This window comes from Dunckerocampus dactyliophorus, chromosome 12 (assembly GCF_027744805.1).
Source record: "Dunckerocampus dactyliophorus isolate RoL2022-P2 chromosome 12, RoL_Ddac_1.1, whole genome shotgun sequence".
NCBI lineage: Eukaryota > Metazoa > Chordata > Actinopteri > Syngnathiformes > Syngnathidae > Dunckerocampus > Dunckerocampus dactyliophorus.
The window spans coordinates 25,950,999-25,976,824 of record NC_072830.1 but is presented as its reverse complement, the minus strand read 5'-3'; the positions used below and the strand labels follow the sequence as shown (position 1 = coordinate 25,976,824).

At 41.0% G+C, this 25,826-nt stretch overlaps 1 protein-coding gene across 3 annotated transcripts in view; it reads right to left on the bottom strand.

Moving 5' to 3' along the window:
* Positions 1–25,826, bottom strand: part of LOC129191563 (cGMP-dependent 3',5'-cyclic phosphodiesterase) — a 166,773-nt gene that overhangs the window by 16,719 nt on the left and 124,228 nt on the right. For 2 of the 3 annotated variants that reach the window (XM_054795020.1, XM_054795019.1), the window contains exons 3-13: positions 18,203–18,292; positions 17,954–18,042; positions 11,533–11,642; positions 9,977–10,032; positions 9,781–9,840; positions 9,414–9,570; positions 8,797–8,849; positions 6,002–6,076; positions 5,878–5,919; positions 4,233–4,301; positions 4,028–4,158 (exon numbers count right to left, since the gene is read on the bottom strand). In XM_054795020.1, coding sequence (XP_054650995.1) covers positions 4,028–4,158; positions 4,233–4,301; positions 5,878–5,919; positions 6,002–6,076; positions 8,797–8,849; positions 9,414–9,570; positions 9,781–9,840; positions 9,977–10,032; positions 11,533–11,642; positions 17,954–18,042; positions 18,203–18,292 — 932 coding nt within the window. Of the gene's footprint in view, positions 1–4,027; positions 4,159–4,232; positions 4,302–5,877; positions 5,920–6,001; positions 6,077–8,796; positions 8,850–9,413; positions 9,571–9,780; positions 9,841–9,976; positions 10,033–11,532; positions 11,643–17,953; positions 18,043–18,202; positions 25,245–25,826 lie in introns of all 3 variants that reach the window. The other variant, XM_054795021.1, reaches the window with a different exon arrangement.

Here is a 25,826-nt window from a genome sequence, read left to right as displayed (position 1 = left end):
TTTGACAAACAACCAGGCAACACACACGTTGGTACATTATGTTTTTTAAGATAGTCTATACCTACATTTGATTTTGTATTCACCTGTTGACCTTTACAGGAGGTGTACTTTGTATACAGAGAGAGTAATTGCATCCCCTCGTTGTTTTTTTTCCTCATGCAGTTTTTATCAACTAAAACTATGTTTTTAGTTTTCGTTGATTAAAATTGGACTTAAATTATTATAGAACTGACTAAAATGTGTCTAAAACAAGCATTTTTGTCCAAAACACAGACTTAGACTAAAAATAAAATGCCTGCTCAAACACTGTAGTTTTACAAGATCAAAATTTTAAGACCAAGAATTTACATTTTGCACTGTTGTATCTAAAGGAAGTTCCAAGTAGAGTTTTTTTTGAGTCAGCAATTTATCAAAGAAGCATTACAGTGAAATAGGATTCAATGCCATTTCTGTCAGGTATTCACACTGTCATGATATCTTGATGGCAAAGGCAAAAAAGCTTCTCTCTTTGAACGGGGTTGGATTGTTGAGCTGCATAAACAAGGCCTTTAGCAGTGCGCCATTGCTGCTGAGGTTGGACACAGTGAGGCATTCATTTTAAACCTCTTCAAAGATCCTGAGGGTTGTGGAACAAAAAAGTCAAGCGGTAGACCCAAAAAATGTCACCAGCCCTGAGCCGGATGATCTGATTGGCTGTCCGTCAAGACAAGACCAACCTCGGTCCAAATGTAGGTCCAATAACAGATGGCATCTGCGAGAGAAGGGTTTTAAGAACAAAAACCGGAGCTTCAGGTTGTGCAGGGGAGTGAAACGGCATTTTGCTATGTGAGGATGTTGCTGGGAGCATCCCTCATGACTGAAGGCCCTCGTCTGTGTGGCAATCAAAGGGTTTTTCAACAGGAGAACGCTGCAGTTGACAATGCCCGCCTGACAAAGGACTTCTTCCAGAGGAATAACCTCACTCTTTTGGACTATCTTGTGTGTTCCCCTGATCTAAAGCCAACTGAGAATATTTGGGGATGGATGGCAAGGGAAGTTTACAAAAATGGGCATCAGTTCCAGACATTGGATGCCCTCTGTGAAGCCATCTTCTCCACCTGGAGCAACATTCCCAGTAGCCTCCTGGAAACACTGGCATCAAGCATTCCCAAACCAATTTTTGAGGTGGAGAGAAAGGCAGATACTCATTACTGGGTTTCGTTTTTTTTTTTAGCTATGGCCTTAAACTTTTGATTCGCTGATGAGCAGCCTATTTCAGTTTAATGTTTGTTGCTTACTCAAATTTTTGTTTGCCTCACTCCCATTTCTTCTTTTGGCTGTTTTGAAGCTCTACCTTGAACCTCCTTAAGATCTATCATCCATCCCCTTTCTATGCCGCCTGTCCTCCATCAGCTGGTCTTCAAATTTTGCTCAGGAGTGTATTTGTAGTTAGGAGAATAAAAATGGGCGACACATATCCGACACATCAATAGAGTTGAGGTTATTGCCAAATAGACACACAGGAAGTCAGCTGACATCCTCCAGCATGATGGTAACCACTCATGAGGGCTGTGCAGTACATCCTTTTAGTTTCAGTGAGAACTGCAGGAAAAGCATCTATTGAATGCAACATTGATATGTAAGTGTAAATATGTAAGTGGGAATTTTCATGTGGGGAATCTCGTGGGAATTAACAGGGAAATAAACTGCAATTTTGTCCACCGCACGGAAATTTCATGTACAAAGTGTACAAAATGTACAAAAAAACAACCACATGTAGCTGTGGCCACACCCCCTGGACGCACCGTGCGTTACTTTAACCACATGCACGGATCATTTCTAAAATATCAACTGTTCCGTGAAAGAAAAGGCTGTATTATTAACAAATAACGCAAAGTTACAAATGACATTTTTTCCATACATACCAGTTATCAGAAAACAGTATGTTTATATTTGTTTCCAATATATCCCAGTACTCTGCACCGCTAGTTTTATGGTTTAAATGCACTTTTTCACAGCAATTGTTTTGACACAGTAAAACAGTAATTAGAATGACTGACCGTTAACAGGATTACACTAAAACACAAAAAACATTTCCACTGGAAAATTGAAACGGATAAAAAAACGAGGCAATTTTTCCCATAGGCAACGATGTCAATCCAATTATTATGTTCCAGATGCCCAAAAATATGAAAGTAAAGGTCCACCCTCAACAATCAGCATAGCATCAACCTCCATGAACCCAGAAGTACAATGCTAACTAACAGATGGACAAACAAACAAAATAGACTCCTTTTTTTTCTTTCCAATTTCGGCTTGATGGAGGTCTGCGCTCCTCCACCAGTATGGTCAGTCAAGTACTGCTAAAAAAACATTGAATGGTGGCCTAAGACTTTGGCATTTGCAAGCTAGCGAGCAAGCAAACTAGCGATGAAACAGGAGACATGGCAGGACGAAACAAAAGAGATTGATTGACAATAGTCTACAGCCAATCAGGACGCAGAAAAAAATGGGCGGCGAAGACAGACGAGAGAGGGAAGAGATAGACACTCAACTTCCTACAAAGCAATTCTTCTCGGCCTGTAACAGCGTTCATAAGCTGTAATAAAAAAAATGAAACACCAAAAAAATCCGCAAAAGGTGAACCGCGATAGAGCGAGGGAACATTGGGCCTCATTCACGAAACGTTCTTACGCACAAATGTGTTCTTAAAGCCTTCTTACGAAGATTTTTGGCATTCACGAAACGTGTTCTTAACTCACAGTTCTTAGCTCTAAGAACAAATTCTACGAACGCTCAGGAGGACTCTTACGCAAAAGCAAAGCTTGCACTTTCAATGCGCAATCGCCCTCATGATGGATTTTGCAACCTCATCCCAAAAAATGTAGTGCAAATAAAATATCCCAACAATTATTTATCATCAAAACAACTAAAATATACTCCATCGATAAATATATATTCAAATCCCAATTCATCAAAAAAAAAGTAGCTGGCTGGACGTGCGCTGCACAGAGAGAGAACGTATAGGGACCATTAGATTTATTTGCTGAAAGCCACGAATATTTGATGTCCCGCTTCAGGCTTCAGGCTTCCCTCTCTGTTCTTGCAGGTGTGCAGGATCATCAGAATAACATCGCAATGAAACGTGGTGTGTCTATTGCGCACGTAACACCCCCAGATAACGACATGCGCCCCCAGCCACGTCTTGAGCCAGAGCACGGGGCTGCTGTATTAATTAGGCAGCGTCTAATCAAATGTAACCACAGAAAAAATAAATTGTCACACACAAACTATGTATTTTTACTTTATTTTTCCATCATGATTGTGTAAATATTTTCTAGAGTTTCCGAAATGGTTTGGTTTGTGATTGATGGCCCGCCTCTCGTTTCCTCCAGATCCCTCCGGTGCAGTCTAATCTTTTCTTGGACTCTATTTTAAGTCAAAACACTTCTTTTTAACCTCTGCGGTTGTGCGTTTCTCCGTGGAAACGGCATTTATGTTTCCTGCAACGGTGCTCCATGCTGACTCTTTTTGGATGGCCTGATGATCGGTGGATACACGTGAAAATAAGGTGGTCTTGTGTTCGCTCACTCCTTGTAAAAGCACCTCTATTTCAGTAGAATTGAAGTTTTTCTTTCGTTTGTTGTCCAGCTGCTTCTCAGTCTTGCCCTTGCGCGTTGCCATCTCCGCCTCCAGCTGCCTGTTGCGCACGGCACATTTTTTACCTTGTATGGGAAATAATAGGCGGTGACCTATGCAAATTAGGGCTCACATGCACGGGCATCGCAGTTGGCATTCATCAACCTAAGAACACCGGTGCGAACGATTATCCCTACTTAAGAACGTGTCGTGAATGTGGCGCAGTTTCCAACCCACGCCTTCTTAAGTACACTTCTTAAGAAGACTTTTAAGAAGATGTTCGTGAATGAGGCCCATTGTTTTTCCAATCTTCCAATCCTTGGAGTCTTTCATGAAAAAGCATGAATCAGATCCCTAATTAATTAAAATGAAAAAAAACATTTGAATAATTATAATTTAGTAAACATACCTCTGTCCACCTTGCTTGTTGAAGGCGCATGCGAGCGCCACCACTTGGCCTGTGGCCCTGCTTACTACTGGGACGCACAGCATGGAGGAGATCTCACAGCCCAACATACTGGACAGCTGCCTGCGCTCCTCCTGACAGGCAAGCAGATTGGATCGTTGTGCACACAGAATGAACATGAAATCCACTAGAAATACATTCTTCTTACAGCACTGATGTCTTGAAGAGTAATGGACTTCTTCTTTTCCACAACCTGACCAAAACGTCCAAACATCAGCTGCACACAGGAGGAAAAATGATAGACAGGGTGAGTGAAAGAGGAAAAAAAACCCTGGAGCTTTAAGAGGGAAATATGAAAAGTATAGTTATATAAAGTTCAACAATTGGGTGTTAAGGCTTGGGGAGTGGGGTGTTTTCTTGTGTAAGTGAAAGAGACAAAATTCACACACTAACGTGAATAGGCATCAGGAGCCTTTAGCATGCGTTCCGTTGCTCAAAAGGACTGTTCGCAACTGGCACAAAATTACATTTTTTACATTAAAGAACAGATTGAAAACAATGTCTATATTTTTCACAATTACAAATGAAATTGAATGAAAAAAATTGTTATTTGGTCCGAATAAAATGACTGGCGTGCACGGCTGTGACTCATGGCTGTCTCGCACACACGCACATGCCCGTCGCCTGTACACATACACGAAAGCAGTCTCGGAGAAGCAAGCATCAATTTGCTACGATAGGCTTTTGATTCAGTGATAAAAAACTTTGCCAAATCGCTATTGTTAGCTGACAACAAACACTTGGAGCAGAAAGATAAACCCTAAATTCTGGACTATGAAGCGCACCTGAATATAAGCCGCACCCACCAAAATTCCAAGAGAAAAAATGTCTACATATATAGGCTGCATTTGCCAATAAGCCGCAGGTGTCCACGTTGAGACTGGCGGGGTGTGTAGCAAAGGAATTGTGGGGCTGTTCGGTTCTGACACTGAAGAAGACGACTTTGGTGATTTTAGTGCAGGAGGAGGAAGATGAAGACAGTGATGACAGCAACTTTTCTGGCGGGCTACTGTTTAACTAGCCATATTACGTGCACTGTTTGGCACTTTTTGGAAAAAATCCCCCAAAAATCTGTCTGTGTAACATTTTTCTGTGTGGTAAATATCACGTTACAACGTGGACACCTGTGGCTTATAGACAGGTGTGCACGTGTATATGTTCACATATTTTTTTCCTCTTTGAATTTAGTGGGTGCAGCTTATATTCATGTGCGCTCAATAGTCTGGAAATTTCGGTGATTCTACACTTGATCAAACTTACTTAAGATTTGTCCGATCGATCAAAACACGGTGAGTGTATAAGACTTCAAAACGGAATATTAGCGTCCACTTCAGAAATTGACTGTTTCCTGACTTTGCACTCTGACATCATGGGAACTGTAGTTCTTTTAGCTATAAATTAGCCGTATCATTATTTAAGACGTTCAAAGTGTGTGAAAAAAGTAGCGGCTTATAGTCCGGAATTTACGGTAATGCCTGCAGCATTGAAGGTTAGCACCCTCTAGGCACCCTCTAAGCCTACCCAACTGTTACAAACACTCTCAAACAATCTATTTCTCCAAATCTAAGGGCAAAATGTATGACTCATTCAGGTGCTTACTTAACATTTCAAATATACCAAGATATACAGAACATATGAAGCATCCAATTTGCACTTCCTATATCATTTGGGGATTGCTATGGTATGCTGTGATGTGATCAGGAGCATTATAATCCTCAATTCTGTTCTTTGCCATTTCTGCTTGCTGATGGCATCATTCAGCACTCATGTTTGTTAAATAAAACTGGCCTCACCGGGAAACTGATCTCCTCCTCCAGGACTTTGTCTCCAACTACCTAAAAGTCACAGATGTCAAAGGATAGTGTTGTTAAGTCTTCACAAATAGGAAGGTTTTCATTTTGGAGATTATGACGGTACCTGGCAGAAAAGCTGGTGGTTGTCCTCAGACACTAACAGCAGACAACAACACTGCGACCGAGTCTGCTGCTGCAGCTGTGTTGACACACACACACACACACACACACACACACACACACACACACACGACAGAAAACGATGATATTTATTTGACATAAGATGAAGATAAAGCAGAATGAGGCTTCCATGTATATACAGTACCTGCTTTGCAAAGATGTTGACTTTTCCTAATCGTAATTTGGTTAGATGTGTTGGCTGTGCCACATTAGGTACAATAAAGTACAATCATGCTTTAATTGGTGTTTTTTTTACAATACGTAACAGCTCCCAGTATGATGCAGCGCAGATGCACACACCCGCAAAAAAATATGTAAATACCTGTCAGACAGTGTAAATCAAAACTTTGTGAAGATGTGTAAAATATATAATTAATAATATATATATAATTAATATATAATTAAAATATTTTTTTTTCTTGGCATTATACATACATACATATATATATATACTGTATGTATATATATATATATATATATATATATATATATATATATATATATATATATATATATATATATATATATATGTATATATATTGTTGTTGATTGTTTCTTGTTTCAGGTAGATTTGTTTGGACAAACATAACGATGATAACAAATATAGCTCATAAGAGTTTAATTCAAGAGCTGATAGCTGGCAACTTCCATGGTTTTCTTCATAATAACCAAAATCACTTAAGTTCTTACTGTCAAAAAATGTAACTCTGGGTGGTCTAATCATTTTTTCCATGATATATATGTACAGTATATACATATATATATATATTTGTATGTATATATGTATATACATATATATATATATCCTGGTTGTTGGCGGGGCTAGATCTTGCGCAGGTACGCGGCCAAGACCAGGGATCTTGGTCTTAAAAAGGTTGGTGACCACTGTCTTGGATCTCGTTAAGATTATGTAGGCATGCCTAATGAGAGTGCATATTGTATGTTCGGTACCCGTGTACATATGACAGCACACATATGTGCTCACAAACCTGCACGCTATCATAAAAGCAGTGCTTCCTCACACATTTCTCTCCTGTAATCCACAGCGCTGGCTGCAGGACAAGAATAAACGCCAGCCACAGCCAACGCACTCATCCTCCAGTCACACAACATGCGCAGCATGTACAAACAGGTACACAACTGTGACACACACAAACACACACACAAAGCGTGTTGCTGCACACGCATATAATACGGCTATCCACTCCATTTCCCAAATACCTTTAATCCCATAAGAGTCGCCCCAAGCTTTAGCCACCAAAATGATGATTCTTTGGAAGCAACAATCTTCTGCTGCTGCTGCTTCTCCTTCCCCCGCCACGCTAACTCCCAAATGGAACAATAACCCGGAAAAACAAACCTTGGGGCATCCAACCACCTCCAACCTTCCAACACAAGAGGCTGCAAAAATGTAACATGAAAAGCTGGCTTTTTCCCACACTTCCTTTTCACACGTGACACTGTTACTGTCTCATCTAAAAAGAACTGTCAGGTTTCAGCATACCCGTCAGTCACGTCACAGTATACTGTATGGAGGTAGGCATGCTGCTAGCAGATTCATGATAAAAGTGTTATTGTTAGAGGGGCCCCATCCTGCTAATTTTGGGGCCTTTTAAATAGACCTTGGATCCCAGTGGGGCACCATACAGAGGAACCTTGGTTAGCGTCGTCATTAATCCCTTCCAAAATGTCACACTCAATCCCAAACATACTCTTAACACAATTTGTTTTTCCCAGAAGAAATTATTCAAATCCAATGAATCACTTCCAGACACCCAAAAATGTTAACACAAAACCTTTTTTATTAGTTTTACAAGCATAAATTTACTTGTAGAAAACAAATCGAAATGCATATAAATAACAAATTAAAGGGATAAATGAACATTTAACACTTTTATTAAGATTGAATTCTGCTCGGCGATGACGAGCATGGAGGGAGGAGGCGAACTGATGTTCACACGGACACCACCTCTGTGCTTTGCTATGAGTTATTTCTGCAATTCAGTGTTTCTTCCTTCTTTATCAAAGTTCTGCCACTTGCAGCCTTGGCTCCATTGTGGGCTATTCTGCAGCCGTGATCAATAAGAAAAGCAGAGACTTGTGGCATAACTGTGTTCTCTAAGAACTACAGAGTCAACCACTGATGTGGAGGGGTGACAGAGCTGGGGGACAACGACCGGTTTCTGTGCAAACAGCAGGCTGCTAATGTGTGACGCAGGGACGTTCCACACAGGGCCATGTAGGCTTGGATTTTTTTTCTCCCTTCATAATAAAAAAGTTTCCTTTAAAAACTGCATTTTGTGTTCAGTTGTGTTGTCATTAACTAATATTTCAATTTGTTTGATGATCTGAAACATTTAAGTGTGACAAACATGCAAAAAAATAAGAAATCAAGAAGGGGGCAAACACTTTTTCACACCACTGTATGTGTTTTATAGTAAAAGGTCGATCATTTTGTAACTTGCAGGCTGAAAAAGTGTGTATATAGTCTCCACATATATATTAGGAGGTACATGTTTGGGACTTGGTCATTTTAAAAGTAGCTTGCAGGCTGAAAAAGTTTGAGCATGCCTGATGTAGAACAAGAGTACAACATTGTAAACATACTGCATACGAAAGTATGAACAGTTTGAAGTGTAGGATAGGGCCCCTTTCAGGATTACTGTGTAGATAAGAAATATGTTTTTCTTGTACTGTTTGTGTGCATGTGGGAGAGTATGACAGATCTCCAGCACTTACATAATTGATGACTTTGAGCTGGAGAGAGGCTGCATCAAGGTCATAGAGCTCACCTGAAAGACAGGAAGGAGAGGGAGAGTGATGACTGTAAAACAAGAGAGGAGCAAGGGCAAAAAAAGCAGAGAGCGACATGAATGCAGAACATGTACGCAAGTGGACGGAAAGGAATCCACAGAGAGATGCTTTGTGACAGAGAAGTCAGGGAGAGGTGAACAAGAACCAGCAAACAGACGCCGGAATAATGAAGACAAGACAAGTGAAGCGCCGCTGTCAAGACTACAAAGAAACCAAGAAGAGAAGGTTTGACAGAGAGGCAGGAAGACAAGACGCAAGGCCAGGCATAGGCTGGGAAGAAGACACAGGGCCACACTTATTTGTTGACAATTACAGAATAGTAAATAAAGTGGATGAATGCTGGTGTGCCCTGGAGCGACACTGGCAAGCCTGGTTCCATTATGCATGACATTATAAACATTGTCTGAGCAATGCATTCAGTTTTCACGCTGGTTGCCACATATTCACCGTGGAATGAGTTCATTTAAATTCATAGATTCTCCTCATCAGCACAAATCACTTGATGAACATAACGCACACGGAGGTGTGTTGTATTTACATACCACAGAGTTGTAGGATGTTGCGGTCCAACTCGCAGTATTCCTGCTCGGAGACGTTGAGGTGCAGCAGTGCATTGTGGGACTGGATCGGTGACGGGCTGAGGGGGGGCCTCTGGTAGGACGCCTGAACAAGCTGGACGCGCACACATGCCACCGAGACCTGTGTGACGTCACACACACGCACACACACACACACTTGTAGGTCAGTCTCGGATCTATATTCCAGGTATATTAAATTTTTGATGAAATGGAAAGCCTCTGTCGGGGGGTTTATAAAGTAAACACAAGGTCAAAGCTTGTTTATATGCAGAATGCGCATCACAGAGGAAAAAAAATAAGGTCAATGCTAACGTCGGCGAGATAAACGTACATGTTTTTCTAGCATGTTGAGATGCACTTCATCCTGATCAGTGAGAGGACTACAGCCCACCTGCAACACACCCACACACACAGAGAAAGGATAAGATCCAGTACAATGCTCTCTCTGTGGACGTCCATTTTCTCCATTGCATGTGACAAAAGACTAATAAAGTACATATAATTGTCTTTATTTACCAAGGACTCACCAGTAAGACAGCAATGGCCTTGGTCCTCTCCTGGTCCAAGACAGGAATAACAACAGCTGAAAGAAAGATTAAAAAAAAAAAAGGATCGAACCGAGGAAGACATTGATTAAAGCTCACTCCTTTCAGCCCACTTTAATTTCCCCTTCATGTTCTTGTCTCGCTCTTAATCTTTCTTCAATTTGTTTTTCCTGCATGTTCTCGTACTAATAAAAACGCGTGAATGGAACGCGGAATGTGAATTGAAAACAGACAAAATAAACGCCTTTGCACGACACTTTCCAAGATGCTCGTTGTTACTATGATTATTGGGAGGAGAAGGGAGCATCAGCAGATTATTTAATAGGAAAACATTTATATATCCATGAAGTTGCTACTTTCCCAACGTGTGAATAGCAGACAAGCAAAAAAAAAAAAAAATTAAAATAAAAAAAAAAAAGATGTGTTTACCAAACAAAAGCAACAGTATTACTACAGTCTCCTTTTTCGGCTTCTTACCATGCAATCGCATGGAAAACGGAATAGACAACAGACACAAACAATCCTCCTTTCCCACACGGTCATCAGATCCATGCCATCTATTACACGCGAGCGGCTCTCATCTCTACGCATTGACTTTTTAATTTCTCTAGTTTTGGTCTCTTATCCACATTTGTTGCCCACGCTCAAGCAGACCCTCGGCAGTTATGTTTTGTGGAGCACTCCTGTCCCTCCACTTATTTTTTCCCTCCCATGTTCTTCCTGCACGTATAGAAATATACACCCCCCCCAAAGCAGCACACGAAGATGTCTGTCCACCAGCATCATTATAGACCTTTCAATAAAACACTAATATTGGTTTCTACAGAATACATCCTTTACAAAAATTACGCAGACCTGCCAACCTTGAGGAAATTCTATGAGAACTACACCCACCCTCCAATTTTGTTACGTTATATATTTAAAAAAAATGCAATAGATTTTAGTATCAACATTTCAGCTTTGTCTTTTTACATTATGCCTTTTCCTCTATTTTTCCCATTTATGCTGTATTTTTGGTATAATTTTATTTCTAAAATGTGCCGCGGGCCAAGAAAAAAACAAGCCACGGCCTAAAAAATAGCCCATGGGCTGCACTTTGGACACCCCTGCTTTTCAAGCTCTTTGTCGGGGTTGCATGAGTGACGTTACGTCAACTTTCTAGCTAGCTTCCTTCATCGCGAGTGAAGAATGGTAATTAAAGAGAGAAGGGGAGTGTTACTGCAGCTGCAACTAATCAATGTGTTAAAATAGCTATTTTAATTGCAAATGTTGATCAGAAATCGGAGGAGAAGGTGTTCGCTGAGTTTGTGCCGACCAATCATAGCCTTTACAGGCCGCAAGGTTAGATATTTTTGGCGGTGCCCAAGAGCACAGTCCAAGTTTTAGAGACTGAACTCAAAACGGAAACCAGCGAATTGCAAAAAAAGGCAGACATGGAGAGCAGCAAAGCCTAGGGTCAAAGGGTCAAAACGGTTGCGTAGTAGAAAAATGCGTCCATGTTGGCAGGTCTGCATTGTATCGTGTACATCCACACAAACCTCTTTGGTGTGCCGCCAGTGGCGCTGCAAGGTAGGTTCTGTATTTTTCTGGGAGTTCCGATGATGGAAAGCCGGCGCACTGACATCGCTTCAGCTGGTCAACAACGCTCCTAAGAGAAGACACAGCCGACACAAATCTATTATTCATTGGGAAATTATATTATGCAACAATCGGGTGGCCACGCAGTGGAGTGCTCCCTGTGCATGTGTGGGTATTTGCAGGGTACACCCAAAAACGTGCATGTTAAGTGGGAACTGCAGACTCTAATTTGTGCATAGGTGACTGTGAATGGTTGTTTGTCTACATGTGTCCTGTGATAAAAGGTGACCAGTCCAGGATGTACTCCATTCACTTCTTGCCTAAAGTCAGCTGGGATAGGCTCCAGCTTACCTGTGACTCGAAAGAGGCCAAATCGGAACAGAAAATTGATAGATGGAGCACTTGGGTGTTGACTGAAAAATGTGTGCGGCACACCAATGCTATATTTCGTTGTACAGTTTAGGTTTCTTTTTTTTTTAGCCCCAAATCATGATGCATTATTGATGCTCCAAACTGTCTCAATTATGAGTGCGCCTGAACGCCTCACGGTGCACTCGTGAACGGAGCAGAAAGCAGGTAGGAGACAGCATGTTGCTGATTGCTCTGTGTGCACCACATGAACAAATAAGTAAGTTGGGTGATTATTTTGTGCAATAGCAGCGTTTGATTCCAAAGATTTAATTTGTATTGTTGTTCCAATCCCCGCACGGTGCAGCGGTGAAAACCTGTCACTGTGAGTGGGGCTTTATCATTGGTTGCATGTATTTTTGTACTTCAGATGCTGCTTTATCGTGATTGTTAAGCTTTCCCCTTCAATTCGCTAATAAATTATTATGCAGATTTCAACCATAGCCATCATCAGTGGACAAAAAAAAGATTCCAAGCCATTCAAACAGAAGAATGCCAACATCAAACTGGAATAAAAGATATGTAGGATGATTAATTATCTAATTATCAGTGCTCATAGGAAACGTTATCGAAATGTAACCACGCAAAATACACATTTTGACCCAGAATTACTTTAATATTAATTAACCAATTAACTATGTTCAATATTTGTAAAAGATACGTTGGATGATTACTTATCTATTTATTAGTGCTCACGGGAAACATCTTTCAAAATGTGACCATGCAAAATACACAATTTTGACCCGAAATTACTATAAAATGAATACCAATTATTTGTGTTCAATATGTCAAGTTAATTCGTATGAAAACGTGTGTTTTTTAAGTGTGCGGGACAAGGGGGCATCAGGCCAAATGTCTGACGGGGTACGCCACTGTAAAACGATTGGGAGCCACTGAATTCCAGTATCTTTGAAAAGTTAATTTATTTCAGTCGTTCAAGAAGTGAAACCGAGTAAAATATTTCAAAACTGTTTTTCTTAAATCTCTTAATGTTTTTTATGATTATAGCTTACAGCTAACAAGAACCCCAAATTCAGTATCTCACAAAAAGTTCAATATTGTAAACTACTGGTTCAAGCTCTAATTGGCAAATGAACTGCAAAAACCTCCTTTAATTGGTCTCTTAGTCTGAATCGAGCTCCTGAAATCAAATGAAATGCGCCTGAACTGCGTGTAACGTGTGCTAACACTGCTTTCAGCTTCATAGAGTTGCATGAATATGGAAATGAACAATGAAAACAAACTAGTTTCACTCATGAGCACAGGTAAATACATCATTTGTTGAAGTGACACACACACACACACACACACACACACAAGATAACACAGCCAGCTACTGGGCCACATCGTCTGAAATGCAGTGCAACGTGCGTGGTGCTCTGTGTGCAAGTGGCCATTTATTTCAGCCTGCTAACATATGGTCTGTTTCAGCCAAAAAGCCACAGCTTATGATGGTGACAAAGGGAGGTGACCTTTGCTTATTGCCTGTTTTCAAAGCGGCTTTACAGTACAATCATTGAGGAAATTCACGCGCAGGAGGGCAAAAGCAAATAGCTCCCGTGGGTGGTCACCAGAGGCCAAGGAAAAAACACTATAATTTAGTGTATACAAGTGACAAAATAAATGGCATTAGACAATAAAAAAGCGCATTGTTTACCACATGGGGCACAGGCTGAGGTGCTGCAGTGTTGCAGTGAAAGCCGTGACACAAAAACAGGCCTACATTCAATGGCCACGTTGCTCGGTACAGGACCATTTACAAGAGAACATCCTCGCCTTTCTAAAAAGGCATTATTTTGTTACGTAGCCATTGTATCACATGTTGTTAGATTGTGTACCTACAGTAAAGTAATGCATGCAGTCATAATGCATGTCATAATTAATGGTATAATATAGTTTATTTGTTTCAGAGTTACATGAGGTTACATTAAGGAACATCAGGTGGTTACATTGGACCATTCACCATGTCCGAAAAGGAAAGGCCATCAAAAAATATAAAGTGAAACCTAGAGACGCTCCGATCCATCAGCCACCGATCAGTATCGGCCCATTTTCGTGGAAAGGTACGTAATCTGCATATGCCGATCAATGCCATTCAATGCCGATCACCTGTGGCTCGTACTACTGCAGTCTGTAGAGAACCCTGCGTGCAGTGTATAGTGTCCCCCCCTTGCAAGCGTGCAGTTGCAAACCCAAAACAAACAAGTCTGTTTTGTGGAATTTGTATGGCATTTATTAGAGTGATGCACAGTTTGCCACAAATATATCTTGCGGGGGAGGTCCTGCCATGAAGAGCTCCATGGGACAATGCGCTCTTACATCCACAGTCTCCTTAAAGAAGGCGTCTCATCCTCCGTAAGTTTCAAGAGTGATACATGTTCTCTTGAAAAAATAAGTAAAATATGCTTTTGTCTAAATTAAGGTGAATTTTGGGTTAGGTTGTAAAATGTACAGTTAATACATATGATTGGTATCGGTATCAGTATCAGCCAATCTCACTCACGGATGGTTGGGTATCGCTTGAATTAGAATGAATCCGGTTACAATTCCGATTCCTCGTTCAGAACCCGGTTCCTAATGATTCTCGATGCCGATGCTTTTAAAGGAAAAGTGCGCTTTTTAAAAAGATTTTGCCCAGCAGCCACAATCCTTATGTGACACATGACCACATATGTCTTTCTCTTTTCTGTGTGTCCTAAAGATACAAAACCAGCTAAAAAGACTCCGCTAAGAATGCACGTAATGGGAAACACCTATTCCGCCTTTAAAGCCTTCTGAAAAAAACTTTAAAAAGCGCCAACAAAGCTCCATTTACATTAGTGTGACATGCATATTAACCAAGCTACAGCGAATGAAGCACGTTACTGGCGTATTGACACCTTGCCTCACCACAGCGGCTAGCCACTAGCCGGCTAGCGACTAGCTTCACCACACACTCTCCCGAAACGTGTCATAATGCCTCAAGCCACTACCAAAACGTAACGATACATATTGCAGCTGCTACTGCTGCTGTGCTTTTATTTTTGAGGTTGGAAAAGTTAATGCTAGGTGTTGGCGTTCATTTCTTTGTTGCTAGGTGAAATCAATACGCCCAGGAAGGAAGTTCCGGTATTGCTTAAAATGACCAAAATAGGGCAAAATACTGTAAGCATTGTCAGAACATTCTATGAGATACTGAATTTTGTTTTTTTTTTTAAATACTTATACATTTATAGATAACATAATATATACAGGAGGCTGAAGGGTGGCCTTATGGTTAGCATGTTGGTTAGCATCTGGAAGATCTGGGTTTGAGAGGATCTCTGTTTCTCCGGGCACTCCGGTTTCCTCCCACGCTCCAAAAATATGCATGTTTGCTTAATTGGCGACTCCAAATTGTCAGCTGGGATAGACTCCAGCATACCCCCGCGACCCTAATGAGGATTAAGCGGCATAGAAAATAATTGATTTGCTTGGTGATAGCAAAATCCCTAGCTCAGTTTTAGTTACAGTATGGACAGCAGCCAAAGCCGAGGAAGTGTCATCAGGATCCGAGCAGATACAGCAAGCTGAGGGTCCGCACAGCGTGTGAAATAATTATTAGGAAAATTGCGGGAATTCACCCCGACTGGGCAAAACATGAAATAATTGCTTCTGACCAATTCCTGTGTCCAAAATGCCTGCAGGGCGATAGTTCTTGTTAGAGAAGCGGATAAAAACAGCCCAGAGAAGCTGTCTGACTGAGGAGAAGGTGACTAGATTAATGAGAACAGCAAGCTGTGAAAAAGAACTGCAAGTTTTAACCCTTTATAGCAGTCGTGGGGAAATATTTTGACCTGCAGGCCATACGGTATAGGGTATATACTGTATATACTGTATACATGCTCATTGACTACAAGGGAAGCTGAACTTCCCCTTTAAATTTAATAAAACATTTGGTCACAAATGCATTGTTAAACTTAAATGTGTCTACTTAAAACTGCACTAATAGTGCGCAAGAACGTGCTTCATTTCTTGAGCATGTTGAGCATTCATCTGCTGTTGAGTTACACGCGATATCGCTTCCCTTGGTAGCAGCATGGATGCTATGGTAGATCTCCATAGAGGCTGTGGCTTCACAACATGGAAGCTTACAGCGAGAAAGTAAGACAAAAAATGTCAGAAAACATCATCTCCACAATCCCTGCGCTTTTATTATGAGCCATTATGGGTTGCGTTCAAAGACACCATGTAATTTAAGTTGAATTCGTATGTTTTGAGCATATTTTCTGGGATTCACGGGCATACTTAAGGGCAGCAAATTGTACTTCCGCAGTAAGAGTTACACTAGTGAGTGATAAGAATATCCGCTTATGGTTATCAGTAATCAGTCATTCTGTTTATTTCCACCAGTGATTCCCAACGTACCCCTGGCGCAGGGGTGTCAAACTCGTGCCATGGAGGGCCGAGACACTGCAGGTTTTCTTTCCAGCCAGTCACTAAAGCAGGTGATTTTAATGATCAACACCTTCAGTTTGAGGGAAGGAGCTCATCAATTAAATCACCTGCTGAAGAAACTGCTTGGAGAGAAAACCTGCAGCGTCTCGGCCCTCCAGGGCACGAGTTTGACACATGTGCTCTAGTGGTATGTGAGCAAATTGCAGGGGGTAAGTGGAAACATTTAGTAACAAGCAAATATTCTCAGTCTAAGCCAGACTAAAATGGAACGTGTTTCCAGGGAGACAATAACCTGTGGCACAGCTGCGCCTAAATCTTAACACTTGTGTTACATTCTACTTTTGGAGAATTATCAACACGTATAAATGAGAAGGTACTCGAGGCTCCGGGGGTGCACAAGACAAAAAAGGTTGACAAACACTGATTTAGACCACACATACATGCATAACAAAGACGTTGTGATGTTCAGAGTGTCTTTGAATGCGTCTCGCGGCCGTCAGGTAACAATGAGGAAGCGTCGTTCCCAGGACGAAGGGACTAGAGACGTGTTTGTGAGTTGGAAATACATAAATGGTGTTGGAATTGCACTGCTGTTGATGTGTACAGGTCAGAATAAAGTTATGAAGACTCTGTAGGGATGCTACACTGAAGCTGTGTGATAAAACTGCACATTTTGGAGTGGCCTTTTGTTGTGGCCAGCCTGAGGCAGACGCCATTTGAGAGAAATAGGCCTTTTGTGTACATAGAAAAACCTTCTGAGTTGAGCTCATCAAAGACGATGACAAAAACAAAAGTGTTGCATTTATAATATCCTATTATTGATGTCCGTTTAAACCATGTGTCCAGTAGCTTTCCTACAAAGTCAAAGTTCAGGTCATTTAAAGGGTAAATTGACATAATCTCTAGTGTGTACGTAAACACACTGCATGTGCGAATGTGTCTATATGACCGTGCTCACGTACAATCTGGTGTTTGTGCCGCAGTGAGGTGTCATTAAAATGATTCTTGTCTGACAAACAGGCAGATTCATCAATAATGTAGTGTTGGTTTTTGCAGGCGCCAGGGCAGCCGTGGTAGTGGCTCACAGAGTGGGAACGCATCAAGAGAGCACTTAAGACAGGATGGCAGGGCCTCACTATGGGGCCCCCAGCACTGTCACACCTGCTATTAGCCCTGCGGCGCTCCAGCCACTGAAGATGAGGAAGTGGAGCGTCAAGTAAGGGAAGAGGGAGCGGAGGGATTGAAACATAACATGTGTCTCATGGTTCCTAGGAGGGAACAGTCAGCTAAGAGGGGACATAAAAGGGTAACGGCAGACTGATGGTGTGCGGTGGGCAGGAAGAACAGCACACAGACAGAAGACTGAGAAGACAGCGTGTGACGTGATTTAACGCTAAGCAGCTCATAATCATCCCCCTTCCTAGTTTCTCCCTCGTTGCAATGCCTCTCAGGGCACCAGCTCCCTTGAAAAAGCTGCAGCAAATCAGAACACAGCAGTCTTCCACTCAAAGCAAACATCTGTGGCGTGCTGCACACTGAAACAAAAACAACACGCACCTGATCTTTCCCTCCTGTGGCAGCTCATGTGGTGGGCTGTCAGACAATAGCCTCGAGTTTCCCTCCAGTGTGTACACACATACACACACCTGGAATGAAACACACACACAAATATGCATTAACATTTATAAGGAATATTCATGAGTGGTAAAGCCTCTATTCTTATCAATGCATTAACTACACCACACACTTACAGTAGAAACTACGTGAATGATAATTGCGAATGCATGCGTGTGTATGTGCTTATACCGTGCTTGGTAGCAGCGCCTGGACGCTGTCTCGAAGGGCCGCTCGCAGTGAGCGCACATCGACAACCGCTGCCAGCTGCAGCAGAGCATCCTGCGGAGGGAGACAAACATATGCCCTTGCTTCTGTTTGGCTGCTCATTTACAATAAAACATGTGTCTCCAAACCAAAGCCCTGAGCTTAAGTTTTCTCATTTTGTGTGATTTTGTGCAAGTATTTTGTTGTGAGAAACCCTTCACACTGCAAAAGGCTCACAAAAACATTCTGGAGGCACTTGAACTAAAACTTTCAAAGGAATTAGTTTTGCTTTTCTGGAACGTAGTAACTTTATGTCATGTACTGTGAAAACTACATTTATTTTCTCAGGCAAGAATAAACCCATGAGGCATAAAATAATTGTACGACGGGCCTACCAACAAATATATTACCCCTCTCAACCACTTCTCTTAGCAATCTTACAATGCTGGTTCTGATAGGATGAAAGCACTTCTGATTTTGCTTTTTGTTTGTCTTGCTTGCATAATAAATGCTCAAATGTCCCATCAAGGCAACCGGTGTCTAATCACAGCAGAGACAAACCGGGGCGTCCTCTTAATCAAGTTTACAGGCGTGCTTGAAATGTTAGACGAACGTTAGACGTGACCTACATGCACCCGCACTGAGAGAAGAAAGACAAAAGTAGCATTGAAAAAATATAAGAAACTATATAGAAAATATAGAAACTTCCAATAGACAGCCAATTTAAAAAAGAACAGTGACCATCTGGAATATTACTTGCTTTTAGTTATTTAAATTGTTTTTGTTTTGTTGCTTTAATGCAAACTACTGCAAGTTTAGAAACTTTACGAATTTGTGAGGGTTGAATCATTTTGAGTGCATCAGCATACATGAGGATTTTGGTGCGCAGAGGATATGTTGAGAAAACAGTGGTAGATCCTCCATGTTTTGTTGGTTAGTTAACAAATCAAACAATTTAAATTACAAAATACATTTTTGCAAAATATTGTGGAATTATGTTTTGTTGTTGGGTTTTTTCTTGTTTAATTTTTAAATTTTCCTTTTCTTTTTTTTTTTTTTTTTTTTTACTTTTGTTAATGTCAAACATTCCTGTGATAGACTGGTCCAGGGTTGACCCTGCCTCTTGCCTGAAGTCAGCTGGGTGCTCCTTGAATAAGACCTTGAATAAGATACGTGGTGGAAACTGAATGAATGAGTAATGTAAAACAGAGGATCATGCATGACTCTAAAAGTCATATATATGCAGAAAGTGGCTTTCTAACATGAATTATCTGTGTTCTCCTGCATGCTTTGGTAACACTGCGAAGCAAAGCAACCAATGAAAATGCGTCTGATCATGCCACTGTATGTAGTTTGTATTTTTATACATTTTTAGAAGCATCACCAATGACATCTACTTCACCACACACACACACACACACGCACACACACACACACATTAACCCATTCAGCTAACATTTTAAATGATGACAAAACAAATTTGTAAAAATCAGGTGGCCAAATTAGCCCCATGAATCACCACCTTAATGTGGTAGAGGTGTCTGACTGGCCGAGTGATCCTTGGAGCTATGCTATCGAGGGCTACATACTGTAGACCTGGGAGGGTCTCTTCCAAGGCAAATTGATCCTATAGGTGACATCCCAGACCAAGAGTGTTGCAGAAGACAGCGGCAAGGGCTCAGGAGGTAGAGCAGGTCGTACCTATCTTCGTGAGGCTGTAGACGTGAATTGGCAGCTTCGTTTCCGTCAGTGGCTTACCACTACCACTGTGGTGTGGTGTGGCGTGACCACCTGAATGAATAATGGCTCCACTGTGAAGCACTTTGGGCACCTTTTAAAAAAGGCGCTATACAAATCCAGTCCATTATTATTGCAACATTAACATTATTACAACTTTGGGGTCTCGGTCAATGTGTGGCATTCATTAGGGGCTCCTGTGCCTCAGTAGTGAGCGGTTAAGGGTTTGCTAACTGGGAGGAGGCCTTCATAGTCTCTCCAGCAGGGGAAAATGGATGGATTAAGATTTAGGCTGATATTGGCTTTTTACCAATACTGATATTGGCAGCATATTACCTGAAACTAATGTCAGGTCACACTGGGTGCGGTTCATAAATAAACGCTATTTGCACATACAATGATGGGTTTGAAAAAATTTGATTTACATTTCTGGTGATAATGCTGTCTAATAACGTTTGTTTGTGTTGTGTTTTTATGCGAAACGTCATTGTAAAACTTTTTATTGACAGACAACTGAGTTCTTTGAATTTACAATATGGTTGTGATCCAACATATGCATGGTTCGTCCCTGGTCTGTGCTCTATTGAGTCCCCTTAGAAGCACTGAAACAACTTGAGAAGAGATGACTTTCTTTGAGGTCTGTTTGGGTTTTTTTAGGCAAAAAAAGCAGGAAAACAACATGAGCCAACTGCGCCTTGAGAATTTTTACATCATCACCCTCCCCAAAACTTCAGTCAAAGTGAGGGTCACAACTTCCATTTAGATGTTGTTGCACGTTACTACCTCAGGAATATTTGTGTCTACTTTTATCCCTTGCAGTTATCACTGCATTATTACAGCAGTTTAGTGTAAAAGCATCTCAGTGGGACTTCAAAATCTGATCAAAGCATCAGAAAATACTGGACGATATCCAAGTGGCTTGAGGCACTGCTGCTTTTAAGACGGTGTGGTGAATATAAACAGGAAATATGTAGAAAATATTGCCTGTGACTACCAGAGCTGCTTTGGCTGGTCTTGACAAAGCTGTTCCAGTCAGACCAGAGCAGCTTCTACCCAAAGATGTCCACCTTTAACAACCTTCAACTATCCCATCATCTCCTCCTCAGTTATGGGATGTGAGAAAGCACAGGGACGAACAAGGGCATGTGTGTGTGAAGGGGAGGGGTGTCTCTAGGCTTGGTGGGTCAAAGTGTGAAGGGTGCAAGCAGAGCAAAAAAGCGTAGATGGGGAATGTGTGGAGAGTCTTGTCATGCCTGAGCACTCAGTACTGCTTATTACATATGATTAAATGTCATTAGCTTTGATCGCTCAATCAGTCAGTCATAATGAAGCTGGACCTCTGCCAGCCAGTGAGAGAATCACTTTCAGTCCGAGTGGGTTGCATCATCAGCTAAAGGGCTTGGAATGCTTGCTTTGAAAACTAATTTCATCATCCTCCAAAATGTAGCTGTTGTACGCAATTATCTATCATCATAGGTGTGTGTGTGTGTGTGTGTGTGTGTGTGTGTGTGTGTGTGTGTGTGCGTATTACCAGTTGCCTCTGTAAATGTCAAACTCTCCGTCCTATGACCTTTCACAATCATTTTTCAAAATAAACCTCAAAGCATCTAATATATTGATGCATCTGCTTGTCACTCAACCTCACGTCATCTTACATGGAAGGAGAACATCACAGCTGCTACTGCGAGGATGTTTTGAGCCTTGACAAGCTGTAATCTGCAAATGAGTACAAACTGGCAGTCTTCAAAATGTGAATAGACATAATTTCATTACACTAACAAGATTTGATTTTTCCTAATGCCATTTCAATTTGAGTGAATTTGGACAAAGCTTTTATCTGAATTGAAAATGTCATGACAACATCCCCCCCCCGTTATTATGATAATGGTGTTTTGCCATTATTATATTTATTCATCATTTTATTTCATGTTTTATAAATCAATATTAATCCTTCACAATTTGCCTCACCAATGTACAAAACTGAAGAATGAGCGTACAACTCCAAGAATCTAAACGCTAAAATGAAATTAAGGGTACACAAATACTTGATGTAATTTGTTGCCGTTGTCTTTTCCCTTCCATGAACCTAATTAATCCCGTCTCTCTTCTATAGCTTTTCCTCCCCTAGGTCCTCTCTAATCAGGATGCACTTGCATCCCCCTCTTTGTCTTTTTTATTACCCGCATCTCTAATCTCACTGAGAGCCATGACATTTCGGATGGCACCTGTGATGAGCATAATCTAACAGATCTGTCTCATTATGTTTTTATGGTCGCGGCCCACAGCTACCAACACCCCCTCCCCTCACACATATAGTAAATACTTTATGAATCTCCCTTAAGATAAACATACTGTATATACTGTATGCTGTTCAATAATTAGTACAGTTGCAGTAAATTAAGAAAAACATTCATATAAGATTCACTTTTTACAACAAATGACCCATTTGCGGTCAATACACCAGCATGACAAGATGAGAAAAGATTAACGGTAATATTACATGGGTAAACGTACTTATTCACCATTATTCTATCAGCTATCTGTGTGTGAGGCATATGCGGGGAGTTGTGTGGCGTACTGTTGTACTGAAGAGTGGCGGTTCTCAGTTATTTTCCGTCTGACAGTTTTTCCACGACACCCTGAATTGAAATGCTATTGTCGCCTATCCTCAACAGGAGCGCAATCGCGGGGGGAATGCTGGAGCCTATCCCGGCTGACTGTGGGCGTAGAGGCGGTGTATACCGTGGACTGGTCAACAGCCAAAATCATTCAGTCATCCTTTATGGAACCAGATAAGCCTCACTGAGATTAAAAATCTCTTTTATAAGAGTGACCTGGCCGAGACGGCAGCATAACACAAATTTCTGACAAGACATTCCCAACATACGATACAACATTCACAGTGAACAATCAACGGTTTCAACAATTTAAAAACAGCTACATTGGCCAAGCCCTTTCATTTCACACTCTTAAAATAGCCTTAATTTCTCCTAACGTCACAAGTTGAGATAAGTTTAAGTCATTTTGCAGATCATTCCATGCAAAGGGTGCAGCATACTGAAATGCTGTCTTACCTAACTCTGTTCTGAATCTAGGAACAACCATCAGTATGTTTTTCTGAGAGAGATGTTGGTATTTATGCATGTATGTACAGAGGTAAGATGGTAGGAGCCCAAGAACACATCGCAATCGCAGGGCACATGCAGACAAATAGCCATTCACACTCATATTCAGACATATGGAAAATGAAGAGTCTCCAATTAACCCAACATGCACATTTTTTGGAATGTGGGAGGACGTCGGAGTACCTGGAGAAAACCCATGCGGAAGAGATGCAAACTCCACAGAGAGATGCCCAAACAGATACGAACCCAGATTTTCCAGACCTCCTGACTCTGTGGCCAAGGTCCTAACCACTACGCCACCATGTGCCGAGAACCTGATATTGTTTATCTATCTGTACAAACCACTGTATGAGTTACTAGGACCAGCATTCTGCATATCAAAATAGATGAAGAAAATAAGATGAGATAACATCTGCAGGAACTTAAAACAATTTAAAACAATTTAAACAAGTTTATTCACTCTATTTGTAACATTTGTGATTCTCAAAAGAGAGTGTAAATGATTCACTGCAAACATTGGTCACTTGACAGCTTCACCAGCTTATTACTTTTCCAAAAAGGCATGTGGTTTTTCAACATGTATTTTTATTGCACAAAATTTGCAACAATATTACTCTTTCCTTGAGAAAGTGTCCAACAATGTTATCGACAAACATGTTATTCTTATCAACTATATACAGTGTGACCGCAAGTTGCTGCTGGAGTACCCAGCATGCCTTGTGGGCACTCTGTAAACACCGTTCAAGTTTACGTGTTTTTCATTATTGCTTAGTTGTTGTTTATTGCCCACACAGTAGTGGCAGCCCATCTATGTTGTGTTAAGTTGCTCTGGATGTACTGTGCTGTGTATTTTGTTCGTTCCGTGAGCGAGACTGCCGTTCGGTTCGGTTTGATGAGGCTCAAGCTGTGTCAGGGTAATTATTGGCGAGCACTTCTTCCAAATGAAGAGCCCATTCTCTGTGAGTTGAGTGTTCATTATATTGTTTTTTCAAATGCATCCAATAAACTAGTTGTTTTTTTTTTGCTTAATATCCTGAGCATTTTTTAGTTTTTCAGTTTAGTTGATTTGTCATTAGTAAGGTTAGTTAGACTGTTTTGTGTTCTCATTTGATCATAAGTCCAATTGTTTGTAATAAACGGTGAAACAGATCACATTCACACTTCATCGGGGAAAAAATTCCTCCAAAACATTGTAATTTTTTTAGAAAGGAGCTGCAACTTACTGCAACCATCACCAAAATAGCCCATAAAATCTTGGTACTAAAATGCATGTTGTGTTTAACCGTTCTTTTGTCTTTTCTTTTTAAATGGTACTTATGGATGGCTTATATCGTGTGTGTACTCCGGTCTTCACTGCTATAAGAGCCACACTCAGTTGCTCTTGAGTGGGGCTCTTCAACACTAAAATATACGTGTAAAGCTGCTGCACGGGTGTAAAAACAAAAAGAGCTGAGAACACAGCAGTCACCTCACAAGAGTAACAGCACAGAAATGAGTTATGAATGATAGTGCTGGACGACACGACCTGCTAATAAAATGCATTATGAGAGAAAAATTACAGGGCAAAAGGCCCTCAACTACTATCGTCAGAGGTAATAAAAACTGTGGAAGACTTCTGGGACACAACTGTGGGGACAGAAGCTCACTAAAAAGTTTAATCAAGTCTGAAAGGGGAGCACACTAGTGGGCGTGATGAAGCCATGAGCCATAAGCGCTGTATAATGTCAAGGTAATTTCCTACCAAGCATTTTTCTCACCTTCTCTGGCTGGCTGGTAACCTGCATTTTTATTTCTATTTTGATTTTTTTTTTTACACTATCTGACGTTCTTATGTATGAAGGAAAATTAGAACCACACTGCAAAGAATTACTTCACATTCTTAGAAGAATGGGGTATTTTGTTGAGGAAAAAGTTGTCACATCATGAGATCAAATCTAAAATTCACCAAGAAAAAAGGGACACATTTTCAAAATTGCCTCACATGCACGTGCACCTTGCAGGCAGGAGATCCGTGTTCAAATATTTGTTGGAGCATCTCTGTGTGGAGGTTTGCATGTTCATGTTGAGCGGGTTTTCTCCTGGCACTAGCTCGTCTTTCCACATGCATTTGTAAGAGGTCACGGTGACTTCCTACAGTGCCAGATCTCTTCAGCAGATTCCATGTTCTGTGAACAGTGAGATGTTTGATGATGAAAGCATAATTGCATGTTTAGGAGCACTGGTGTATTTGACGGTATGGGATATGCTCATCATATAAATTCAGCAGTAGGTGCCAAAGATGCAGACTTCAACAGCTCGGATGCTCAGCAGTGTTATGCATGTAATATGCATGATGTAAGTCTCTAAGAAATACTATTAATGTATTCATGAGTACAAGAGGATGCAGCGGCAGAGTGCGAGCGCAGCACAATGTGGACAGCGTCCCGCTGTCCTATCTGCCTCCATTTGACTCGTTGATTAGGGTACAAATTCTGCATGTCCTGCTTCGATGGCCAACATACTTTCATCTCCTCGTTGTTAATAGTAATTTCATCATGTTCGACAACAAATAAATCAATGTAAATGTAAATGCAGTGTAATTTCATTTGTGACATTGCCCATAAAATGTTTACATGAACATATCATGTTTGGATTTGGGCTCAAAACAGCAATAGAGTATAATGCATTAGTTCCTTAACAAGAAGTATTTGCATAATCCCTGACAATCTTCTTAGGTACACCCACACACAAATCAATGATCTGCTTTT